This window comes from Pseudophryne corroboree, chromosome 1 (assembly GCF_028390025.1).
Source record: "Pseudophryne corroboree isolate aPseCor3 chromosome 1, aPseCor3.hap2, whole genome shotgun sequence".
Taxonomy (NCBI): Eukaryota; Metazoa; Chordata; class Amphibia; order Anura; family Myobatrachidae; genus Pseudophryne; species Pseudophryne corroboree.
Window position 1 is genome coordinate 228,322,867 of NC_086444.1, and position 24,306 is coordinate 228,347,172.

General features: G+C 46.5%; 1 protein-coding gene across 4 annotated transcripts in view; it reads right to left on the reverse strand.

The window, feature by feature from the left end:
- Positions 1 to 24,306, reverse strand: part of TMEM232 (transmembrane protein 232) — a 530,130-nt gene that overhangs the window by 376,018 nt on the left and 129,806 nt on the right. For all 4 annotated transcript variants that reach the window (XM_063964108.1, XM_063964107.1, XM_063964106.1 and 1 more), the window contains one exon: positions 10,688 to 10,784. In XM_063964108.1, coding sequence (XP_063820178.1) covers positions 10,688 to 10,784 — 97 coding nt within the window. The remainder of the gene's footprint in view (positions 1 to 10,687; positions 10,785 to 24,306) is intronic.

Sequence of the window (24,306 nt, forward strand, 5' to 3'; positions counted from 1 at the left end):
TGTCCGACTGAATCAGAACCGGTTTGTTCTGAAGCCATTCCTCCGTCTGGCATAGGGCGTTGTAAATGGCCCTTAACTCCAGGACATTGATGTGGAGACAAGTCTCTAGGCTTGACCAGAGACCTTGGAAATTTCTTCCCAGTGCGACAGCTCCCCAACCTCGGAGGCTCGCGTCCGTGGTCACCAGGATCCAGTCCTGAATGCCGAACCTGCGACCCTCTAGGAGGTGAGCACTGTGCAGCCACCACAGGAGAGATACCCTGGCCCTGGGAGACAGGGTGATCCGTTTCTGCAAATGTAGATGGGACCCGGACCATTTGTCCAATAGGTCCCATTGGAAGGTCCTCGCATGGAACCTGCCGAAGGGGATGGCCTCGTATGAAGCCACCATCTTCCCCAGAACTTTTGTGCAATGATGCACAGAAACCTTTTTTGGCTTTAAAAGGTTCCTGACCAGGGCTATGAGCTCCTGAGCCTTCTCCACCGGAAGAAAAACTCTTTTTTGGTCTGTGTCTAGAATCAGGCCCAAAAAGGTCAGACGCGTTGCAGGTACTAGCTGGGACTTCGGTAAATTGAGAATCCAACCGTGCCTCTGCAACGTCTTCACGGACAGAGACACGCTGTCCAACAACTTCTCCCGAGATCTCGCCTTTATAAGGAGATCGTCCAAGTACGGGATAATTGTGACTCCCTGCTTGCGCAGGAGCACCATCATTTCCGCCATTACCTTGGTGAAAATTCTCGGGGGCCGTGGAAAGACCAAACGGCAACGTCTGAAATTGGTAGTGACAATCCTGTACTGCAAATCTCAGAAACGCCTGGTGAGGGGGGAAAATTGGAACATAAAGGTACACATCCTTTATGTCCAAGGACACCATCCAATCCCCTCCCTCCAGGCTGGCGATGACCATTCTGAGCGATTCCATCTTGAACTTAAACCTCTTCAAGTACAGGTTCAGGGATTTTAGATTTAGAATGGGTCTGACCGAACCGTCCGGTTTCGGTACCACAAACAGGGATGAATAATAACCCTCTCCTTGCTGGAGATGAGGAACCTTGATTATCACCTGTTGAATGTACAATTTGTAAATTGCCGCTAACACTAGCTCCCTCTCTGACGAAGAAGCTGGCTGAGCTGATTTGAAAAACCGGCGAGGGGGCATGTCTTCGAATTCCAGTCTGTATCCCTGGGAAACAATCTCTATTGCCCAGGGATCCACCTGTGATTGAACCCAGACGTGGCTGTAAAGACGAAGACGTGCCCCCACTTGGCTGCCCCCCCCCCCCCCCCCGGAAAGCCCCAGCGTCATGCTGTGGACTTTGCGGAAGCAGGAGAGGACTTCTGCTCCTGGGAACTAGCTGAGTGCAGCCGTTTTCCCTTGCCTTTACCTCTGGCAACGAAGGATGATCCACGTACCTTCTTGTTTTTATTGGAACGAAAGGACTGCATTTGATAATGCGGTACCTTCTTAGAATGCTGCGAAGGAACATAAGGTAAAAAATTTGATTTACCAGCCGTAGCAGTAGAGACTAGGTCCGAGAGGCCTTCTCCAAACAACTCCTCCCCCTTGTACGGCAATGACTCCATATGCCGCTTCGAGTCGGCGTCTCCCGTCCACTGTCGGGTCCACAAGAGCCGCCTAGCAGAAATAGACATAGCGTTTATTCTAGAGCTTAGTAAACAAATGTCTCTCTGAGCATCCCTCATATACAAGGCAGCATCTCTGATATGCTCCATGGTCATTTGGATGGTATCCCTATCTAAGGTGTCAATCTCTGTAGATAAGGAGTCTGCCCATGCCACGACAGCACTACAAACCCAGGCCGACGCCATGGCCGGCCTAACTATAGTTCCTGAATGTGTGTAAATGTGCTTCAGGGTGATTTCCTGCTTGCGATCAGCAGGATCCTTGAGGGAAGCTGTATCCGGAGAAGGCAGTGCCACCTTCTTGGATAAGCGTGTTAGCGCCTTGTCTACTTTAGGCGCAGATTCCCATCGTATCCGATCCTTCTATGGAAAGGGATACGCCATGAGAATCCTTTTGGGAACCTGTAGTCTCCGATCTGGAGATTCCCAAGCCTTTTCGCATAATTCGCTTAGCTCAAATGAGGACGGAAACGTGACCTCAGGCCTTTTCCCTTTATACATGTGAACCCTCGTGTCAGGGACAGGGGGTTCCTCCGTGATATGCAAAACCTCCTTTATGGCAATAATCATGTAACTAATACCTTTTGCCACCTTCGGCTGTAATTTTGCATCCTCATAGTCGACACTAGAGTCAGTATCTGTGTCGGTATCTGTGTCAGCGACCTGGGATATGGGGCGCTTTTGAGACCCTGAAGGTCCTGGCTCCCCAGGGACAGGCACGGGCTGGCTACCTGACTGATCCCTAGCTTCAGCCTTGTCTAATCTTTTATGCAGCAGATTTACATTTGCATTCAAGACATTTAGCATATCCGCCCAGTCCGGTGTCGGCGTTGCCGACGGCGACCTGACATTCAAGCACTCCCCCTCCACATTTAGCGAGCCTTCCTCATCAAACATGTCGACACACCCGTACCGACACACTTCACACACACAGGGAACCTCTTTTCTGAAGACAGTGTCCCCTGAAAGGCCCTTTGGAGAGACAGAGAGAGAGTATGCCAGCACACACCCCAGCGCAACAACCTGGAGACCAACACAGAATGTTTTTCCCCCAGTAGCGCTGTATTATATTGTATCCGCCAATTATGTGCCCCCCCCCCCTCTCTTTTTAAACCCCCTTCACCGTGTGTAATCAGGGGAGAGACCGGGGAGCTTCCTCTCAGCGTTCTGTGGAGAGAGAAATGGCGCTGGTGAGTGCTGAGGGAGAAGCCCCGCCCCCTCGGCGGCGGGCTTCTATCCCACTCAAAATCGTGAAAAAATGGCGGGGGCTCAATTATATACATGTACAGTGCCCAGCTGTACATATATATACCTATTTGCCATCCAAGAGGTGTAACTATTGCTGCCCAGGGCGCCCCCCCCTGCGCCCTGCACCCATACAGTGACCGGAGTGTGTGAGGTGATGTGGAGCAATGACGCACAGCTGCAGTGCTGTGCGTTACCTCTGTGAAGCTGAAGGCTTCTGCCACCTGAGACGTCTTCTTGCTTCTGCTCTTCTGGCTCTGTGAGGAGAGCGGCGCGGCTCCGGGGGTGGACGCCCAGGACGAACCTGTGTTCACCCCCTCTGAAGCTAATGGTGTCCAGTAGCCGAGGCAGCAGATCCTATCAGTTAAGTAGGTCTGCCCCTCTCTCCTCAGTCCCTCGATGCAGGGAGCCTGTTGCCAGCAGTGCTCCCTGTAAAAAAGTGAAAATCCAAACAAAAATGCTTTCTATAGCAAAGAACTCAAGAGAGCTCCCTGCAGTGCGCCCTTCATCCTCTGGGCACAGGATCTAACTGAGGTCTAGAGGAGGGACATAGAGGGAGGAGCCAGTGCACACCCAGAATCCAAAGCTTTCTTAAAGTGCCCTATCTCCTGCGGAGCTTGTCTATTCCCCATGGTCCTTACGGAGTCCCCAGCATCCACTAGGACGTTAGAGAAAAGTTATTCCGTTACCGGTAGAAATGCCCCTATAATTAACGACGTGGCCTAGTTAATTAAATAATGAACTGAATTCTAATTATTTGTGAAGTCATCATGGATATATTATTTTGTATCTCATGTTACAGTAGTTATCTACGTTCTTCCTTAAACCAACAGCAAGATATAGAAAAAGATGGCATTAGCTATAAGGAGGCAAGTTCCGAAAAGCTAAGCCCATTTGCCCAGATAGCAGTCCCCATAGACGCCAATGTTCAAGTAGCTGAGCAATGTTTTGCAACTGTGCAGGTACAAAAATAAGATTTTACTTACCGATAAATCTATTTCTCGTAGTCCGTAGTGGATGCTGGGGACTCCGTCAGGACCATGGGGATTAGCGGCTCCGCAGGAGACAGGGCACAAAAATAAAGCTTTAGGATCAGGTGGTGTGCACTGGCTCCTCCCCTTATGACCCTCCTCCAAGCCTCAGTTAGGATTCTGTGCCCGGACGAGCGTACACAATAAGGAAGGATTTTGAATCCCGGGTAAGACTCATACCAGCCACACCAATCACACCGTACAACTTGTGATCTGAACCCAGTTAACAGTATGACAAACGTAGGAGCCTCTGAACAGACGGCTCACAACAATAACAACCCGATTTTTTGTAACAATAACTATGTACAAGTATTGCAGACAATCCGCACTTGGGATGGGCGCCCAGCATCCACTACGGACTACGAGAAATAGATTTATCGGTAAGTAAAATCTTATTTTCTCTGACGTCCTAGTGGATGCTGGGGACTCCGTCAGGACCATGGGGATTATACCAAAGCTCCCAAACGGGCGGGAGAGTGCGGATGACTCTGCAGCACCGAATGAGAGAACTCCAGGTCCTCTTTAGCCAGGGTATCAAATTTGTAGAATTTTACAAACGTGTTCTCCCCCGACCACGTAGCTGCTCGGCAGAGTTGTAATGCCGAGACCCCTCGGGCAGCCGCCCAGGATGAGCCCACCTTCCTTGTGGAATGGGCCTTGACAGATTTAGGCTGTGGCAGGCCTGCCACAGAATGTGCAAGTTGAATTGTGCTACAAATCCAACGAGCAATCGTCTGCTTAGAAGCAGGAGCACCCAGCTTGTTGGGTGCATACAGTATAAACAGCGAGTCAGATTTTCTGACTCCAGCCGTCCTTGAAATATATATTTTCAATGCCCGGACAACGTCCAGCAACTTGGAATCCTCCAAATCGCTAGTAGCCGCAGGCACCACAATAGGCTGGTTCAGGTGAAACGCTGACACCACCTTAGGCAGAAAATGAGGACGCGTCCGCAGTTCTGCCCTGTCCGAATGGAAAATCAGATATGGGCTTTTATACGATAAAGCCGCCAATTCTGATACTCTCCTGGCTGAAGCCAGGGCCAGTAGCATGGTTACTTTCCACGTAAGATATTTCAAATCCACCGATTTGAGTGGCTCAAACCAATGGGATTTGAGAAAATCCAAAACTACATTAAGGTCCCACGGAGCCACTGGGGGCACAACCGGGGGCTGTATATGTAGTACTCCTTTTACAAAAGTCTGGACTTCAGGAACTGAAGCCAATTCTTTCTGGAAGAAAATCGACAGGGCCGAAATTTGAACCTTAATGGACCCCAATTTGAGGCCCATAGACAATCCTGTTTGCAAGAAATGTAGGAATCGACCCAGTTGAAATTCCTCCGTGGGGGCCTTCCTGGCCTCACACCACTCAACATATTTTCTCCAAATGCGGTGATAATGTTGTGCAGTCACCTCCTTCCTGGCTTTTACCAGTGTAGGAATGACCTCTTCCGGAATGCCTTTTTCCCTTAGAATTCGGCGTTCAACCGCCATGCCGTCAAACGCAGCCGTGGTAAGTCTTGGAATAGACACGGTCCCTGCTGAAGCAGGTCCCGTCTTAGAGGTAGAGGCCACGGATCTTCCGTGAGCATCTCCTGAAGTTCCGGGTACCAAGTTCTTCTTGGCCAATCCGGAGCCACGAGTATCGTTCTTATTCCCCTTTGCCGTATAATTCTCAGTACTTTTGGTATGAGAGGCAGAGGAGGAAACACATACACTGACTGGAACACCCACGGTGTTACCAGAGCGTCCACAGCTATTGCCTGAGGGTCTCTTGACCTGGCGCAATACCTGTCCAGTTTTTTGTTGAGGCGAGACGCCATCATATCCACCTTTGGTTTTTCCCAACGGTTCACAATCATGTGGAAGACTTCTGGATGAAGTCCCCACTCTCCCGGGTGTAGATCGTGTCTGCTGAGGAAGTCTGCTTCCCAGTTGTCCACTCCCGGAATGAACACTGCTGACAGTGCTATCACATGATCTTCCGCCCAGCGAAGAATCCTTGCAGCTTCTGCCATTGCTCTCCTGCTTCTTGTGCCGCCCTGTCTGTTTACGTGGGCGACTGCCGTGATGTTGTCCGACTGGATCAACACCGGCTGACCCTGAAGCAGGGGTTTTGCCAGGCTTAGAGCATTGTAAATCGCTCTTAGCTCCAGTATGTTTATGTGGAGAGACATCTCCAGGCTTGACCATACTCCCTGGAAGTTTCTTCCCTGTGTGACCGCTCCCCAGCCTCTCAGACTGGCATCCGTGGTCACCAGGACCCAGTCCTGTATGCCGAATCTGCGGCCCTCTAACAGATGAGCACTCTGCAACCACCACAGAAGAGACACCCTTGTCCGTGGCGATAAGGTTATCCGCTGATGCATCTGCAGATGCGATCCGGACCATTTGTCCAGCAGATCCCACTGAAAAGTTCGTGCGTGGAATCTGCCGAATGGAATCGCTTCGTAAGAAGCCACCATCTTTCCCAGGACTCTTGTGCATTGATGCACAGACACTTTTCCTGGTTTTAGGAGGTTCCTGACAAGTTCGGATAACTCCCTGGCTTTCTCCTCCGGAAGAAACACCTTTTTCTGAACCGTGTCCAGAATCATTCCCAGGAACAGCAGACGTGTCGTCGGGTTCAATTGAGATTTTGGAAAATTCAGAATCCACCCGTGCTGTTGCAGCACTACTTGGGTTAGTGCTACTACGTCTTCCAGCTGTTCTCTGGACCTTGCCCTTATCAGGAGATCGTCCAAGTAAGGGATAATTAATACGCCTTTTCTTCGCAGAAGAAACATCATCTCGGCCATTACCTTGGTAAAGACCCGAGGTGCCGTGGACAATCCAAACGGCAGCGTCTGAAACTGATAATGACAGTTTTGCACCACGAACCTGAGGTACCCTTGGTGTGAAGGGCAAATTGGGACATGTAGGTAAGCATCCTTGATGTCCAGGGACACCATAAAGTCCCCTTCTTCCAGATTCGCTATCACTGCTCTGAGTGACTCCATCTTGAACTTGAATTTTTGTATGTACAGGTTCAAAGATTTCAGATTTAGAATAGGTCTTACCGAGCCGTCCGGCTTCGGTACCACAAATAGCGTGGAGTAATACCCCTTTCCCTGTTGTAGGAGGGGTACCTTGACTATCACCTGCTGAGAAAACAGCTTGTGAATGGCTTCCAATACCGTCGCCCTGTCTGAGGGAGACGTTGGCAAAGCAGACTTTAGGAACCGGCGAGGGGGAGACTTCTCGAATTCCAACCTGTAACCATGAGATACTACCTGCAGGATCCAGGGGTCCACCTGTGAGCAAGCCCACTGCGCGCTGAAATTCTTGAGTCGACCCCCCACCGCTCCTGAGTCCGCTTGTAAAGCCCCAGCGTCATGCTGAGGGCTTTGCAGAACCCGGGGAGGGCTTCTGTTCTTGGGAAGGAGCTGCTTGCTGCCCTCTCTTACCCTTTCCTCTGCCTCGGGGCAGATATGACTGTCCTTTTGCCCGCTTGTTCTTATAGGACCGAAAGGACTGCGGCTGAAAAGACGGTGTCTTTTTCTGTTGGGAGGGGGTCTGAGGTAAAAAGGTGGATTTCCCGGCAGTAGCCGTGGCCACCAGATCCGATAGACCCACGCCAAATAATTCCTCCCCTTTGTACGGCAATACTTCCATATGCCGTTTGGAATCCGCATCACCTGACCACTGTCGCGTCCATAAACTTCTTCTGGCAGATATGGACATCGCACTTACTCTCGATGCCAGAGTGCAAATATCCCTCTGAGCATCTCGCATATAAAGAAAAGCATCCTTTAATTGCTCTAAAGTCAATAAAATACTGTCCCTATCCAGGGTATCAATATTTTCAGTCAGGGAATCCGACCAGACCACCCCAGCACTGCACATCCAGGCTGAAGCGATGGCTGGTCGCAGTATAACACCAGTGTGTGTGTATATACTTTTTAGGGTAGTTTCCAGCCTCCTATCAGCTGGATCCTTGAGGGCGGCCGTATCAGGAGACGGTAACGCCACTTGTTTTGATAAGCGTGTGAGCGCCTTATCCACCCTAGGGGGTGTTTCCCAGCGCGCCCTAACCTCTGGCGGGAAAGGGTATAATGCCAATAACTTTTTTGAAATTAGCACTTTTCTATCTGGGTTAACCCACGCTTCATCACATACATCATTCAATTCCTCTGATTCAGGAAAAACTACAGGTAGTTTTTTCACACCCCACATAATACCCCTTTTTGTGGTACTTGCAGTATCAGAGATATGTAAAGCCTCCTTCATTGCCGTGATCATATAACGTGTGGCCCTACTGGAAAATACGTTTGTTTCTTCACCGTCGACACTAGATTCAGTGTCCGTGTCTGGGTCTGTGTCGACCGACTGAGGTAAAGGGCGTTTTACAGCCCCTGACGGTGTCTGAGACGCCTGGGCAGGTATTAACTGGTCTGCCGGCCGTCTCATGTCGTCAACTGATTTTTGTAATGTGCTGACATTATCACGTAATTCCATAAACAAAGCCATCCATTCCGGTGTCGACTCCCTGGGGGGCGACATCACCATTACCGGCAATTGCTCTGCCTCCACACCAACATCGTCCTCATACATGTCGACACACACGTACCGACACACAGCAGACACACAGGGAATGCTCTATTGAAGACAGGACCCCACTAGCCCTTTGGGGAGACAGAGGGAGAGTTTGCCAGCACACACCCAAGCGCTATAATATATATGGGAACAACCCTATATAAGTGTTGTATCCTTATAGCAGCTTAAATATAATAATATCGCCAAAAAAAGTGCCCCCCCTCTCTGTTTTACCCTGTTTCTGTAGTGCAGTGCAGGGGAGAGTCCTGGGAGCCTTCCTCACAGCGGAGCTGAGCAGGAAAATGGCGCTGTGTGCTGAGGAGAATAAGCCCCGCCCCCTATTTCGGCGGGCTCTTCTCCCGGAGTTTGTGAGATCTGGCAGGGGTTAAATACATCCATATAGCCTCAAGGGCTATATGTGATGTATTTTTAGCCATAAGAAAGGTATTATACATTGCTGCCCAGGGCGCCCCCCTCAGCGCCCTGCACCCTCAGTGACTGCTGTGTGAAGTGTGCTGACAACAATGGCGCACAGCTGCAGTGCTGTGCGCTACCTCATGAAGACTGAAAAGTCTTCTGCCGCCTGTTTCTGGACCTCTTCAATCTTCGGCATCTGCAAGGGGGGTCGGCGGCGCGGCTCCGGGACCGGACTCCATGGCTGGGCCTGTGTTCGATCCCTCTGGAGCTAATGGTGTCCAGTAGCCTAAGAAGCCAATCCATCCTGCACGCAGGTGAGTTCACTTCTCTCCCCTAAGTCCCTCGATGCAGTGAGCCTGTTGCCAGCAGGACTCACTGAAAATAAAAAACCTAAAAACTTTTTCTAAGCAGCTCTTTAGGAGAGCCACCTAGATTGCACCCTGCTCGGACGGGCACAAAAACCTAACTAACTAAGGCTTGGAGGAGGGTCATAGGGGGAGGAGCCAGTGCACACCACCTGATCCTAAAGCTTTATTTTTGTGCCCTGTCTCCTGCGGAGCCGCTAATCCCCATGGTCCTGACGGAGTCCCCAGCATCCACTAGGACGTCAGAGAAAAGTTCTAAAAGTTCCTACAGCGCATGTGTACACACAGAGGCGCTGCTGCGATTGAGAGGGACGCTATCAGAAATGTTATGGAAAAGTTAGGCATGCAAAAATGATCCGTCCAGTGGGCATTTACAGTACTGGAGTGTCACAGACACACAGACGCAGGCATAGGAGGCCATAGACAGATGGAGAAACTGCATCTGACAAAAGGCTGGTGCATGCTTTGATGGTGTGACCAATGGTGGCTTATAAAGAAGCACCAACTGGTATTACAGCAGGCATGGACACTAAAAGTTGGTGTCTCAGTCCTTGCACATTCGGGCGTACAGATGTACACGAGGGAATGATTAAAGTCGCAGCTGGGCAACCGCCAACAGATGGTGGTTCATGTGCTTTTGTGTGAGAATCAGGCCAATTGTAGCTAAGTCCAAATATCTCTTCACATATTCATAAAATATTAAATGAAATGCCCACCTTCGTACATCATTTGTTTCTAGGTAAACCTCCTTCTGTGTCAGGTGGAGGGCTGCTGGTGATGGCCGCTCTACTTCTTTAGAGGCTGCAGCAACATGGTAACATAACTTTGCATTTTTAATCTCAGCCTTTCTTGGCAAATACCCTGGGGGTAATTCAGATCTGATCGCTGCTAATTTTGCTGTCCTGCAATCAGATAGTCTCCGCCTCCAGTGGGAGTGTAAATTCGCTGTACAAGTATGCGTTCACATGTGTACGCCGAGCTGCAAAAATCCACTTTGTGCAGTCTCTGTGCAGCTCAGGACTTATTCCTCCAGTGCGATGAAAACAGGCTGATCGGGGCCGGAGCTGACGTCAGACACCCTCCCTGAAAATGCTTGGGCATGCCTGTGTTTTTCCGGACATTCCCTGTAAACGCTCAGTTGCCACCCAGAAACGGCCTCTTCCTGTCAATCACCTTGCGAACGCCCGTGCGATCGGATTTTTCGCACCATCCCGTCACTGACCGGCGATGCCCGTTGTTGTTGTCCCATGCGCGAGCGCATTGCGGTGCATATGCATGCGCAGTTAGGACCTGATCACCCGCTGTGCGAAAACGCACAGCAGCGATTAGGTCTGAATCACACCCCTTGTTACAAAACTGATTTACTGCATTTTTTTATTACACAAGGATTTGTATTAAACAGACCTTTTAGATATGTGGAAAGTCTTCTTTGTTCTTCAAAATGATGCAGTTGTCTCATGAGATGAAAGGTGTAAAGCCTTAAAAATGTCACAAATCCAAGCTGTAGACACAAGCAGAGAGTTAAGCAGTTTATTTTGTGAATGATAGCATTTCCTACATATTAATGGCCCTCATTCCGAGTTGATCGCTAAGAGTCATCGCATCGCAAATGTACGAAATGTAAGTATCTGCGACGACATACGTACGACAACTGTGCAAAATTACTTAGGAAAAAAAAAGCCGTAACTGCCAAACGAAAACGAGGAGTGGCGTGGGCGTGGCGGAGGCGAGACTTCGCAATGCTCCGACATGGGCGTGAAAGTGGGCGTACTGTGTGGGAGTATGCAACTAGCACTGGGCGTGGTTTTCGCAAATAAACATTGTCGCTGTTAAAACTAACATAGGAAACCGTAGCAACATTCACGCAGCAGCAGAGTAGGTCTGCAGTTACTCTACATTTGCGAAGTACTGGTACAAGTGTGTATGCAGTAATTAGCAGTTAATTGGAGAGCACATTCATCTGATGTCCAATTACTTGTTAATTACTGAGCACATGAAAGTTACCAACCACCAATTGACTGAACACACATTACATGTTTATTCTACTCACATATTAATCTCACACACTGTCAAATAAGGTTGTTATTTGTGTTTACCTTGGTGTGTAAGCATTTTGTAGAAATGTTTTAATGTGTGTTAGACTACTAAATACAAACAAGTTACATTTTTAGATAAAGTTAGAGAATTCTGCTACATTCTTATCAATTAACCAACACCCACATAATGCAGCATACACTATGATTTAGTTTTAAAAGTCACAATAATATATGTTTATAATATCTGTCAATGTTTTCAATGATGTCATGTTGACCAAAGATATTTAATCAAGTTGTCGTGTCTGTTTTATTAATATGGACATTAAAGTGTGGTGCAAAGCATACCTTTTTTTTTAAAATATTTATAATTTTAAGGAGAATTAGCAGATTGGTCATCAAGTGTCTATATGTTGACCTAATCTTTTGGTAACTAAGATTTTGCTAATGCATTACCTTCAAGAAATTGCACACATTTGTATTAATTTTTTTTTATTACGGTAATAATATTACACAACATTTAAACATGGCTCCACATGAGTCTCACAGGCAGAGATAGACCAAGCACCAAGCAGATGGCACTGACAATAATTATATAGCAGAACTCAGTACTCTGCAAATTTCTGCTTCTGACAAAAGTATCTTTTAAATGCATAAATTAAACATATTACACACCCTGCCACACACAAATTTGATACCAAATGAAAAAGAATTAGTATCCACCACACAAACACAACAATACACAGCACACTAGTGAGAGGAAGATGGCTCTGTTGTTTGTTCAAAGAAACTCACAGGCTACAATTCCTCCAAACAGAAAAAAGACATTTCACTAAGAGGGAGTGATCCATTCTGGCCACACAAGCCAACTCCAAAATAACATAGAGGCAACTACAAAAACATGGGTGCTGCCCATCTGGAGAGACATCACTTTCTTCTTTTTCTCCCCGCCTGAGGCTGATCTTCTTTGCTTGGTCTGCGGAGTGACCTTCGTTGGGCCTGCCCAGTGGCCTGTTCTTCCTGGGCAGGGGCAGGGGAGGGAGCCGATGTGGTTGGCTCTCTGCCACTGTGGGCAAGGGAGACAGCGATGGCCTGGAGCCCTTGCAAGATGTTATTTGCAAGGCTTTGGTTTGAGGAGGCCAGTTGTTCTTGGGCCTGCCTGATCTCTGCCAGACCTTGGCAGAGTTGAGCAACACCTTGCTCAACACAGGTTCGGATCTCAGTGAGCCGGACAGCTATCTGGCTTACCTCCCGGATGACCCCGTCTTGAAATGTGTTTAGGCTCTCACCATACCTAGCAATTTCAAGCAGGATCTCCGGGATAGCAGAGGGTTGGGTGGGGGGGCCAGTAGGAACCTGCATAGGTGGGTTTTGTTGGCCCACACTGCCAGACCCACTAGGTCCCTCCACCTCAGCCTCAACCACATAACCGGCCTGTGACTCAAACTGTTCACCACCCTGTGCTGTGTTTTGTGCCAAGCAAATAGAAGAATGTGTGGGGAAAAAGTTGGAGTATAAATTAGTAAAAGATTCTAAATACAGTTCAAATTACAGACAAATAAATGTGTAAACTTACCTTCCAAGTCATGTCCCGTCAGAATCTCAGGCAGGTCCGTGTCCATATGAGACACCCCTTGGCCCTCCTCATAACTGACACAGTCCATCGCCATCTCCTCCAAGTCAGTATACTCCACAGCGACAGGTGGTCCACCCCCTGTAGCCCCTTGAGGCATTCCACTCCGCAGCCCTCTTTGCCTTCAGGCGGGATTTGAAGTCGGCCCACCTACATATGTATTGTGAAAGAGGGACAAAGTTGAGTATTATTATTGGTTGTAGAAAATATATAGCACACATGTTCTGCTTGTGTTTGCTAGACAGAACATGATATGTAACTATATTTTTTGATCAACTTAGCACAGAAAATGGATTGTCAAGATGCACTTACCGTCGTCTCACTTCCTGTGATGTTCTGACGACAGAGCCAACTTCATTCACAGATTTTGTGATGTCTCTCCAGATGCGTTCTTTTGAAGCAGCACCCATGTTTTTTGGCCCTCTATGTATTTTGGCCATGGCCTGCGTGACCAAGACACGCAACTCCCTCTTAGTGAATGCAGGCTGTCTTTTTTTCCGTCTGGAGGTAGCCTGTGAGGTTTCTTCTGGTTGGTCATCTCCATCTTCCTCCTCACTAGCAGCTTCTGTCTGCTGTGTTTGTGTGGCTAAAGTCAATTCTCCCTCAGTTTGCTCACTATGTGTGTGTGGCAGGGTATCCCCACTCAATTGTTGAGGTTCAGAAGCAGAAATTTGCAGAGTACTAGGTCCTGCCTCAACATCCGCAGAGGCGGATTCTAACAAGCGCCTTTGCCACTCTAAGCGTTGTTTCTGCAATGCCATCTGCTGCTCTGCAATGCGGTCTAGCTCTGCTGCGATTTGCTCACGAGAAGCCATGTTTGTGATGTGTGTATGCCGAGGTGTGTGCGCTTATATACCTACGTGCGAATCGTTAATTCACACAGGTGTACACTATTAATCTGGTGAATGATTGCACTGCTTATTTAAGGGCCGAGTTTGCACGCTGTGAGTGTAGGTAGTTTGGAGTTTCATTTGTTTGTTGGCTTGTGCGTGAAGGTGCTAGTGGAATTTGCAGAGTGAGTAATTGTCAAGCATACCTTTGTCCTTTCGTTTGCGTTTGGAATATAGACAGTGTTGCATTTTTTATGCAATTTTTCGTTTGTGAGTATTGTGGAAATGTTATTGTTAATTTTTGGAAGTCAAAGTGTTTTATTAATGTTTTTTTGTTAAATTATTTAATCCCATATATATTTGGCAAGTCCATTTGTGAAAATAAACCTGTGCTTATTATTTGTGACTATCATTTGTGTTCTCTTGTAGGTGCTTGTTTTTGGGTCATATAACCCTTTGATATTTCTTTGGATTGGTGTGCTAGGGAACACCAAGTTTTCCTTTCTTTTTGAGCAGGTAAGTGTCCTTGGCCTGTATTGGTGGCTGTTTGTTTTAATGGTCTGTATGTTATTTGTGACTATCATTTGTGTTCTCTTGTAGGTGCTTGTTTTTGGGTCATATAACCCTTTGATATTTCTTTGGATTGGTGTGCTAGGGAACACCAAGTTTTCATTTCTTTTTGAGCAGGTAAGTGTCCTTGGCCTGTATTGGTGGCTGTTTGTTTTAATGGTCTGTATGTTATTTGTGACTATCATTTGTGTTCTCTTGTAGGTGCTTGTTTTTGGGTCATATAACCCTTTGATATTTCTTTGGATTGGTGTGCTAGGGAACACCAAGTTTTCATTTCTTTTTGAGCAGGTAAGTGTCCTTGGCCTGTATTGGTGGCTGTTTGTTTTAATGGTCTGTATGTTATTTGTGACTATCATTTGTGTTCTCTTGTAGGTGCTTGTTTTTGGGTCATATAACCCTTTGATATTTCTTTGGATTGGTGTGCTAGGGAACACCAAGTTTTCCTTTCTTTTTGAGCAGGTAAGTGTCCTTGGCCTGTGTTGGTGCCTGTTTGTGTTTTTTAAAATTGTTGAGCTTATGTTTTTTTTCCTTTTGGCTAAACCAAATTTTTTTTTACCAGGATTGATCTGCAAAGTAGTGTTTGTCTTTCCTGGTCTAGCTACTAAATGCCTATTTTTTTTTGTTTGTGGTTTTTTATTGGTGTTTGTGAAGTTTTTTATGCAGAGAAATGTACCCAAAAATTTTTTTTGGGAATTGTAAAAATAACATATGTATTTTTAATTAAATTTGTTCTTTATTTTTTATTTGCAAAATTGTTTTACATTTTGGACATGAATTCAACACAGAAAAAATGTACGCTCCTGCAGTAAGTTGACACCACATTTGTCAAAGCATTTTATTGTAGTATATTTGTCAAACTTTAGTTTTGTATTCTTCATCTTTGTTTTTTTTTTTTTTTTTTAAGTGTGTGATGTCAATATATATTGCAGCAGAAGCCCTACCTCCCCAACCCACGCCAGCACTCCCACCCCAACCGCAAGCCCCACAACCACAGCCGGCTCCTCATCAACCAAGGCAACGGAGGCGTGCTAGGCCACCAATTTTCCGAACCCGTGTCCTACTTTTTGGGATGCCAGATGATGTGGTGGTGCGTAGATACCGGCTGCCACCACATCTAATCCTAGACACTCTCTCCATAATAGAGAGTGATCTGGAGTCTGAAATTCGGTATCCTACAGCAATACCACCATTGACACAATTCCTTGCAGTGTTACATTTTTTGGCTACAGCCTCATATCAGCATGTTGTGGGAGACCTGGTTGGCATGTCGCAGGGCCAGTTCAGTAAGGTCCTGCGGCGTGTCTGCCAGGCTTTCCTAAAGCGGGTGAAGCAGTTCATTGATATGCCTTTGGATGTTGGTGCCCTAGATGTGGTGAAGCGGCAATTTGCGGAAGGTGGTAGTCGCTTCCCACATGTTATTGGGGTTGTGGATGGCACACATGTTGCTATTCAGCCACCAAGACATAATGAAGAAATTTTTAGAAACAGGAAACTGTTTCATTCTCTGAATGTAATGGTTGTTTGTGGGCCATCCCTCCAGATCCTTTCCCTGAATGCAAAGTTTACTGGAAGTTCCCATGATGCATATGTCATTAGACAATCAGGGATATGGCAGAGATTAAGATCAAGTCAACGAGCAGACATGTGGTTATTGGGTGAGTTTTTGCTTTAATTTTTGAAACAAACAAAAATAACTTGACAAATATACTATTTTGAAATATTGGATTATCTACCAACAGGAGACCGTGGATATCCTTGCACCCCCTGGCTCATGACTCCTTACCGTAATCCCAGGCCAGGACCACAGATGGCATTTAACTCCGCGCTTACTGCCACTAGGCAGCTGGTGGAGCGCACAATTGGTGTCCTTAAAGGGCGGTTTCGTGTGCTCCACCGCACTGGTGGCGACATCATGTATTCGCCGGAGATGGCAAGTAAAATAGTGGTCCTGTGCGCAATACTACATAATATCGCGGTAAGGAGTAGTGTAGAGCTTCCTCAGGCAGAGGAATTGCCTGATGAGGAGCCAGGGGTTGGTCCACGCTTCGGTGGGGGGAGTGTGACACGGAGGGGGAGCCAAGTGAGGGCAAGAATTGTTGCAGAATATTTCAGGTATAGTGTTTTTATATTTTATATTTGCACAAATAATACAACACAGTATGCTTATGTTTTTTAAACCATGATTGCATTTTGTATGATCTTGTAAAGTGATTGGGTAAGGCTTTTGTTGTGTTGGAATGGGTAATTGATTTTTTTAACAAAAACCAAAAACACGTTAAGCTTACAATGTTTATTTAGAAATTTAAATACTGTAATGTTAATAAATAGTGTCCTTATTTATTTTATATCCTCAAATCCTGATTATGTAACCAAACACACAAACAAATGATACTCAATGTTTCACACTTTGTGACTGTCCAGCTGAATGATCACACGAACTGTGGTGAGTACACAGATATGTATAGTAATTTTATCTAAAGTCTGTGTCTCTGTGTGTGTTTTGTTTTCTTAAATTTGTGTTCAAAACATTTTCGCTTCTGCTAATGCGAATTTCCGCTCGTGCCAAATAACACTCTGCTCTTCACAGCATTGCAAAGATCAATAAAGTTATTAGAAATGACAACATAGATTTTTGACCAATCACATGCTAACAGACACTATAAATATATGCCCAAATAAGGAAAACGCCATTGCCATGATGCGTGCAGCACCGTTCACCAGGCGGGAGCTCCGCGTGCTGGTTGCGGTGATGGACCGCCGCGTAGGCCGCGTTGGGCGCTTCATCCCCAATCGGGTGAAGCGCGAGGCCTACGCGGAGGTCCGCCGCCTGCTGCGGACTCGCGTCCGCAGCAGGCGGACAATCATCCAGCTTGAAAGGAGGTGGAGTGATCTCCGTAGGCGGACTCCCGATTTGTTGGCGGAGATCCGCCAGCAAATTCGTGCGCTGCATACACGAAGTAAGTTACCTTACATAAGTTTAAAGTCCTAAATTGTGCTAATGTGTGATTTTCCAAGTTTTGGGCTTCCGGAATTTATGTAACAATTGTTCAATACAATGAGCACTGCAGGGGAAGCATATGTAACATGTGCAGAGAGAGTAAGTTTTGGGTGGGGTGTGTTAAATCAGGTACAAAAATTTGCATTGCTAAAATAAAGCAGCATGTATTTACCCAGCCCATAATTTAAAAAACATACAAAATCTAACTCTCTCGGCACATGTTATATCTGCCACCCCTGCACTGCACATGCTTTTGGCCAATTGCAAACTAAATTCCTGCTGTAATCCCCTTGGATTTGCAGACATTTTACAGTAAGTGGTAGGCTAATTGCAACCTGCAGTGCCCTTTTATGGAAATTAGCACACTGTGTGTGGTTAGGTAAAACAGTACTGACTGTAGCAAAGTAACACCAAACAAGTGCATGTTTACAAAAAATAAGAAGCAGGCAGGAAAATATTCCAAAATACTTGATCAGTGCTGGCTATCTAATAAGGTGCCTTGAATAGTAAGCGCCTTGAGTCCTATTGGAGAAAGAGCGCTATATAAATAAAATTATTATTATTTATTATTAATAGTAATCTGGTGATGTTGCCTAGACCAATCACTATGACTCAATTGCCTAGATTAAGGAATGAGCTTCAAAGTAAAAGTTTGGACTCATTTTTTTTGCTGTGGCCAACATGAAGAGGATCTTAACATGTTTGCTTTTCTTTGAAACAAAACAAAGAATTTAACAATGAACAGAACATTGAGAAAACAAATTGATTACTATGTAATTTCTCATGTTTAAACAATTTGTACAATATTATCATTCTAGGACAACAACAACGGCAAAACTCCCCACCCCCTTCCCCTTCTCACTCCCCCTCCCCTTCTCACTCCCCCTCCCCTTCTCACTCCCCCTCCCCTTCACAGTCCCCCTCAGCTTCCCAGTCCCCCTCAGCTTCCCAGTCCCCCTCAGCTTCCCAGTCCACCTCAGCTTCCCAGTCCACCTCATCTTCCCAGTCCCCCTCATCTTCCCAGGCCCCATCAGCTTCCCTGGCCCACTCCACTTTCCATTCCCCTTCTCACCACACCTCTCCATCTCTTTCTGGGACCCCTTCTCCTCCTTCCCATACCCCTTCTCCTTCAAATTCAACATCCCAATCTGAACCCCCCTCACCCTCTATTGCTTTAACTTTTTCTCCGCCCCCCTCGCCCTCTCAATCAGACCCCCCCTCTGAAATTGGCAAACAAATCCAGCCTCCTTCCCCCATCCAGCCTCCTGCCCCAATCCCTCCTCCTTCCCCAATCCCTCCTCCTTCCCCAATCCCTCCTCCTTCCCCCATCCAGCCGCCTTCCCCCATCCAGCCAACATCCCCACCCAGTGAATGGGCAGAGGAAGCCCCTGCAGACCGTTCCGGGAGTCTGGATGTTGCCGTGGAAAGTAAGTTTATTTTAATTTATAAAAAAATGATTACCCACTTACACTTACAATGCCAAAACATGCAGTGTTGTAGTGTTTGAATTCTTGGACCCTGGACAAATATTTGAAAATTTCAGCATGGTGTACATGTTGCCTTTACATATTTGTGAGTGTCATTATATGTACAGTGTGTATGTGTGCAATGTTTTGTGTGTCCACTCTAGGTTGACACTCATTAGGTAGCCAGGGTTGGCAGGACAACAGGGTTTATATGTGTTATTTTGTATGGTAAACAGTTAGACCTGAGTGGACTTTAGTATGTTGTTGGGCTTTTACACTTGGGCCTGTGTAGTCTGAATATTTACACTTACAAATCACATGCTTCACTTTGTTATGCAGCCTAATGACACACTGATTTGTTGTGTGAAAGTGACATTCTCAAAATTACTAATTGTTCTAGTCAAACCGGTTTGCACTTATTTAGTAAGGGCAGCTTTCATGGAGTGTGGGAATGCTATGATATGTTGGCCTTCTGAAGATGTTGATATGCAGTGTGAGGAGGCAGGACCAAACCCCTTTAAAATAATCTAAAAACATAAAAAAGGTAATGAATGCCAACATGGTGTAACAGTGACGAAGATAGAACATAACTTTAACATGGGATGTCGCCCATAACAACCAATACAAAAAATCTTTAGAATTGTGGAACCACTTCTACAAGATATTAAATATTTTTTGGCTTGTTTGCTATGGGCAACGCTACTTCTTAAAATGAACTCACATAGTAGCAAATGTAGACCATGGTCTTTAAAATTGGACTAAGTAACCAAAAAAGACTGAGCAGGCTTGCCTTTTTTTAAGCTAATGATTGTACCATAAAACAGTCATGATGTATCAACTTTGCCATTAAGCAGGCCTGTCCAAACTGCGCAACTGCAACTGTTGATAAACTACACATCCCAGCATGCCCTTACACAGGTTTGGCATTCCCTGGTCCCAAAACTGAGTCAACGCATGCTGGTATATGTAGTTTCACACAAGCAGGAGGAATGCAGTTTGGACCTGCATGCATTAAAGTGTGCTTTGTGCCTTGCTTGGATAATAAGCAATGTGAGTAAGTTATTAATGTTTATGTTATCTCTTAATTTCAGATGTTGCCGTTGGAGATCCAACATCAATACAGTACATTTGTACACATATGAGGCAGCATCTCCAGGCCTTGTTGGAACTTGTTGGGGACCTGGAAAAGTTATGTTAAATTTTATTTAGACAACAAAAAAAAATAAAACAAAAAAAACTTTGTTAAAAAAATAAAAAATAACATTCTTATACTTTTGCGGCTCCTTATTATTTATTAATGCAATAAAGGAACACCAGATTGCATAACAAACATTTCTTACCTTAAACATTTCAAACATCTAACGTAACTTATTTTAAAAGAACAACTAAAACATGTTATTGGCAAAATAAACATGCAAACACCTTCATTCACAAACAAAAACTCAACTTTAATAAATTCAGAAAACACATTAGAACAAGCACATTGCAAACATCTATATTTATATTAAACATGTTAATAAAAGGAGGCTCTTTTATGGCTACAAAGTGTTCTTCAGGTATTTAAACAAATACTTAATTGATCATGAACATTTCCATTCATTCAATAATTGTATTTGTGATTGATGAGGGCTTGTGGACTTTTAATTGGAAGGTGTTAGTCCACGAAATAGTAAAAAAACAAATTCTGCTGCGTTTCTCTGCAAAAGTGAGCACTTTAACAGAAAAATGTGTAAATCTACTACAACTTAGTATTTTTACGAATAAGTATGTGTTAATGCGATGGGTTCGCATTGCTGCGACGATTTTGCATTGCTGCGATGTCATTTGGCGTACGCCCACTTTGTGTAATAATACGTGCGAATTAGCAAAAATAAGTTGGGGGCGGATGTTCGCACATTTACTACATTAACGCAACTTTAATAATAAGTTGTGCGAACGAAAAACTTAGCGATCAACTCGGAATGAGGGCCAATGTATCATTAAGAAGTTCCTTTCATTACTACTTCCCTTTCATAAAAGAAATACAGGAGCTTCCAGGGAAAACAACCTCCAACCCCATTATTTGGAGTCTGGACCCACAAGGAGCCAAATTGCTTAGTGAGTTCTCATTAGGGGATAAATCCACACTGTTTCTTCAATACATCTGTAACAATACCTAGTTGTTACGTGGAGTAATTTTGAAAGGGCATGTCCAAATGTGGATACCCCTTTAACATGTAAAAAATCAAGAAGAACAATATATTTTGACAATAATTTTTAGAAAACCCACTGAAGGCCACAATGGATCTCATACAGTATATGGGGGTATCCAATTACATGTGGTTATTTACCACGGATAATGGATTCATTGGGGGCTATCCAATTAGCCGCGATAGCCAGCACTTATCCCCCGATGATGGCGCTTATCGAGGGTTTGGATTCGCCTGCCTCAGGCTGGTGGAGTAAAACCCGTGATAAGCGGGCATTTTTCAGCGATCGGGGGCCCACGTGTTGCCACCAGAGCCGTAACTAGGTGTGTGCCTGCGGTGCCTGGCACACAGCACAAGTGCACTGTCGGCGCAGGACCGCTGGCAACACCCGCAGGTCCGCTCCGCACTACTGTCTAGTATGAAGGACAGCTCCAGAGCCACTGCCGCTTGCTGCATCTGTTCGGTGCGCACAGCTCCTTCTCGTGCCTACAGTACATTACACATACACACCAGCGGGCAGCGCTACAGCTGCCCGTCCACAGGTTCCGCCCCCTCCCTGGACCCCCTCTCGGGCTGCAGCTCTATTTGTCCCCGTGAGTGGGCAGTCGAAGCTCCGCCCACTCACTCCCTTGTGCACCGCATCCAAGCCCTTAGCATTGACAGAGTGTGCGCCCTCTCCCTGGTCTCCCTCTCTGGCTGCAGCTCTTCTTGTCTCCATGAGAGGGCAGCCGAAGCCCCAACCACCGCAATCTCCTGCACTGCATCCTGCTTGTAGCATGGAGAGAGAGTGTGCTTTTCGTGGCCCACCCCAACAGCGCATCCAGTAGTGCAGGGAGAGGGACACTTGTAGGGAACATAAGCTGGCAGCTGACTGTCAGTACAAGCTACATACTGTATATGTAAGTAGTAGTGCAATAGTTCATTTCTGAGTAGGGGAAGGGGACGCATCACACATTCTCACTCTTTATACACACACACACACACACACACACACACACACACTCTCTCTCCCTGGCGGAATATGTATAAGGGGTAATACTGTGCGGTGTAATGTGACTGACGGACGCTACTGTGCGGTGTAATGTGAGTGACGGACGCTACTGTGCGGTGTAATGTGACTGACGGATGCTACTGTGCGGTGTTATGTGAATGACGGATGCTACTGTGCGGTGTTATGTGACTGACAGATGCTACTGTGCGGTGTAATGTGACTGACGGACGCTACTGTGCGGTGTAATGTGACTGACGGACGCTACTGTGCGGTGCAATGTGACTGACGGACGCTACTGTGCGGTGTTATGTGACTGACAGACGCTACTGTGCGGTGTAATGTGACTGACGGACGCTACTGTGCGGTGCAATGTGACTGACGGACGCTACTGTGCGGTGTTATGTGACTAACGGACGCTACTGTGCGGTGTTATGTGACTGACGGACGCTACTGTGCGGTGTTATGTGACTGACGGGCGCTACTGTGCAGTGCAATATGACTGATGGATGCTACTGTGCATTGTAATGTGACTAACGTCATCTCTCCCAGCACGCGGGGAGGGGGGGAAGCTGCAGCGCTGGCCAACTACCTATGTGAGAAGAGGTAGCAAGGCAATGCAGCTGGGCAATGACGGCGGAAGGACGCCGGCTGGACTTCACAATGCGGCAGCGGCGTAGGCATCACTGGAACACACCTAGTTACGGGGTATGCGGTTAGCATAACGACAAATGGTATCCCGGCGGTCACAATACAGACTCCGGGATCCCGGCAGGGGCACCATACCGCCGCCGGTATACCGGCAAGGTAGGTGATTCCTCCTCTATGGGTGTCCACAACCATAGAGAACCTGTGGTGAGCGAAGCTTAGTTGCACTCAACCCCCTGCTGGCATTCTGCTGCTTGGGAAACCGATGTTGGCATAATGACATTCGGCATCCCCAGCAGCGGTAAATCATACCGATCCCAGTTATGGCCCTGTGCATGCCTTATGTGTAAAAAAGGGGATTCTGCAAGCAGGGCCGAAACTAGGATTTTTGTTACCCAGGGCAAGGCAGTAACTTGGCGTCCACCCCAGCATAACTAGACTGTGACCTTTCATAAAATATTACATTATGACACATAGGGTACCCCATATGCCGCAGTGTCCCTATGTTATGCCACAGTGTCCCAATATTATGCTACAGTGTCCCCACATAATATGCCACAGTGTCCCCACATTATGGCACACAGTGTCCCCACATTATGGCACACAGTGTCCCCATATAATGTCACACAGTGTCCCTACATTATGGCACACAATGTCCCCATATAATGCCACTCAGCGTCCCCACATTATGGCACACAGCATCCCCACATTATGGCACAGAGCGTCCCCATATAATGTCACACAATGTCCCCACATTGTAGCACACAACATCCCCACATTATGCCACACAGCGTCCCTACATTATGGCACACAGTATCACCATATAATGCCACACAGTGTCCACACATTATGGCACACAGTATCACCATATAATGCCACACAGTGTCCCCACATTATGGCACACAACGTTCCCCTATAATGCCACACAGTGTCCCCACATTATGGCACACAATGTCCCCATATAATGACACACAGTATCCCCACGTTATGCCACACGGAGTCCCCAAATTATAGCACACAGCCAGAGCCAGCCTTAGGCATAGGCAAACTAGGCACATGCCTAGGGCATTTGGTATGCTTATGGGCACAAGCAGCTTCTGCTGATTAAAATGATATGCGACATGCCTATATACTCTGTGTGTGTGACAGCGGCTGCATCTGCATATGAAATGCTACGTTACAGTGTATTCCTGGAAATCACTGTAACATACCATTTCATATGCAGATACAACCACAGTGGCACACATAATATAAGCATGCCGCATATAATTTTAATCAGCAGAAGCTGCTTGTGCATCCTAGCCACATAGCAATGCAAATAAGATGCATCTGCATTAAAAAAAAAAAAGGTGCCCAATGTTAGCAGAGCTGCTAGCTGACTCACGCCAGGCATCTCCTGCTGCATTGCACATTGAGGCAAGATGTATGAGGACACATATGTATCCAAGCAGAGGTCACAGTGTTAGCGGCCATCTGAATGCTGTGTGTAAGTGGCTTGGTTGTGCAATAATGTTCGGCATATGTGTAAGGGGCATTATGCGTGTCGTGTATAAATGCACTAATAATGTGCAGCAAATGTGTAGTTACGGCACTGGTTGCCACTTACTGACGGGGGAAAGAAGGTGAATCAGTCAGAATGGAAGGGGTGAGACCCTGTGTGGGGGGAGC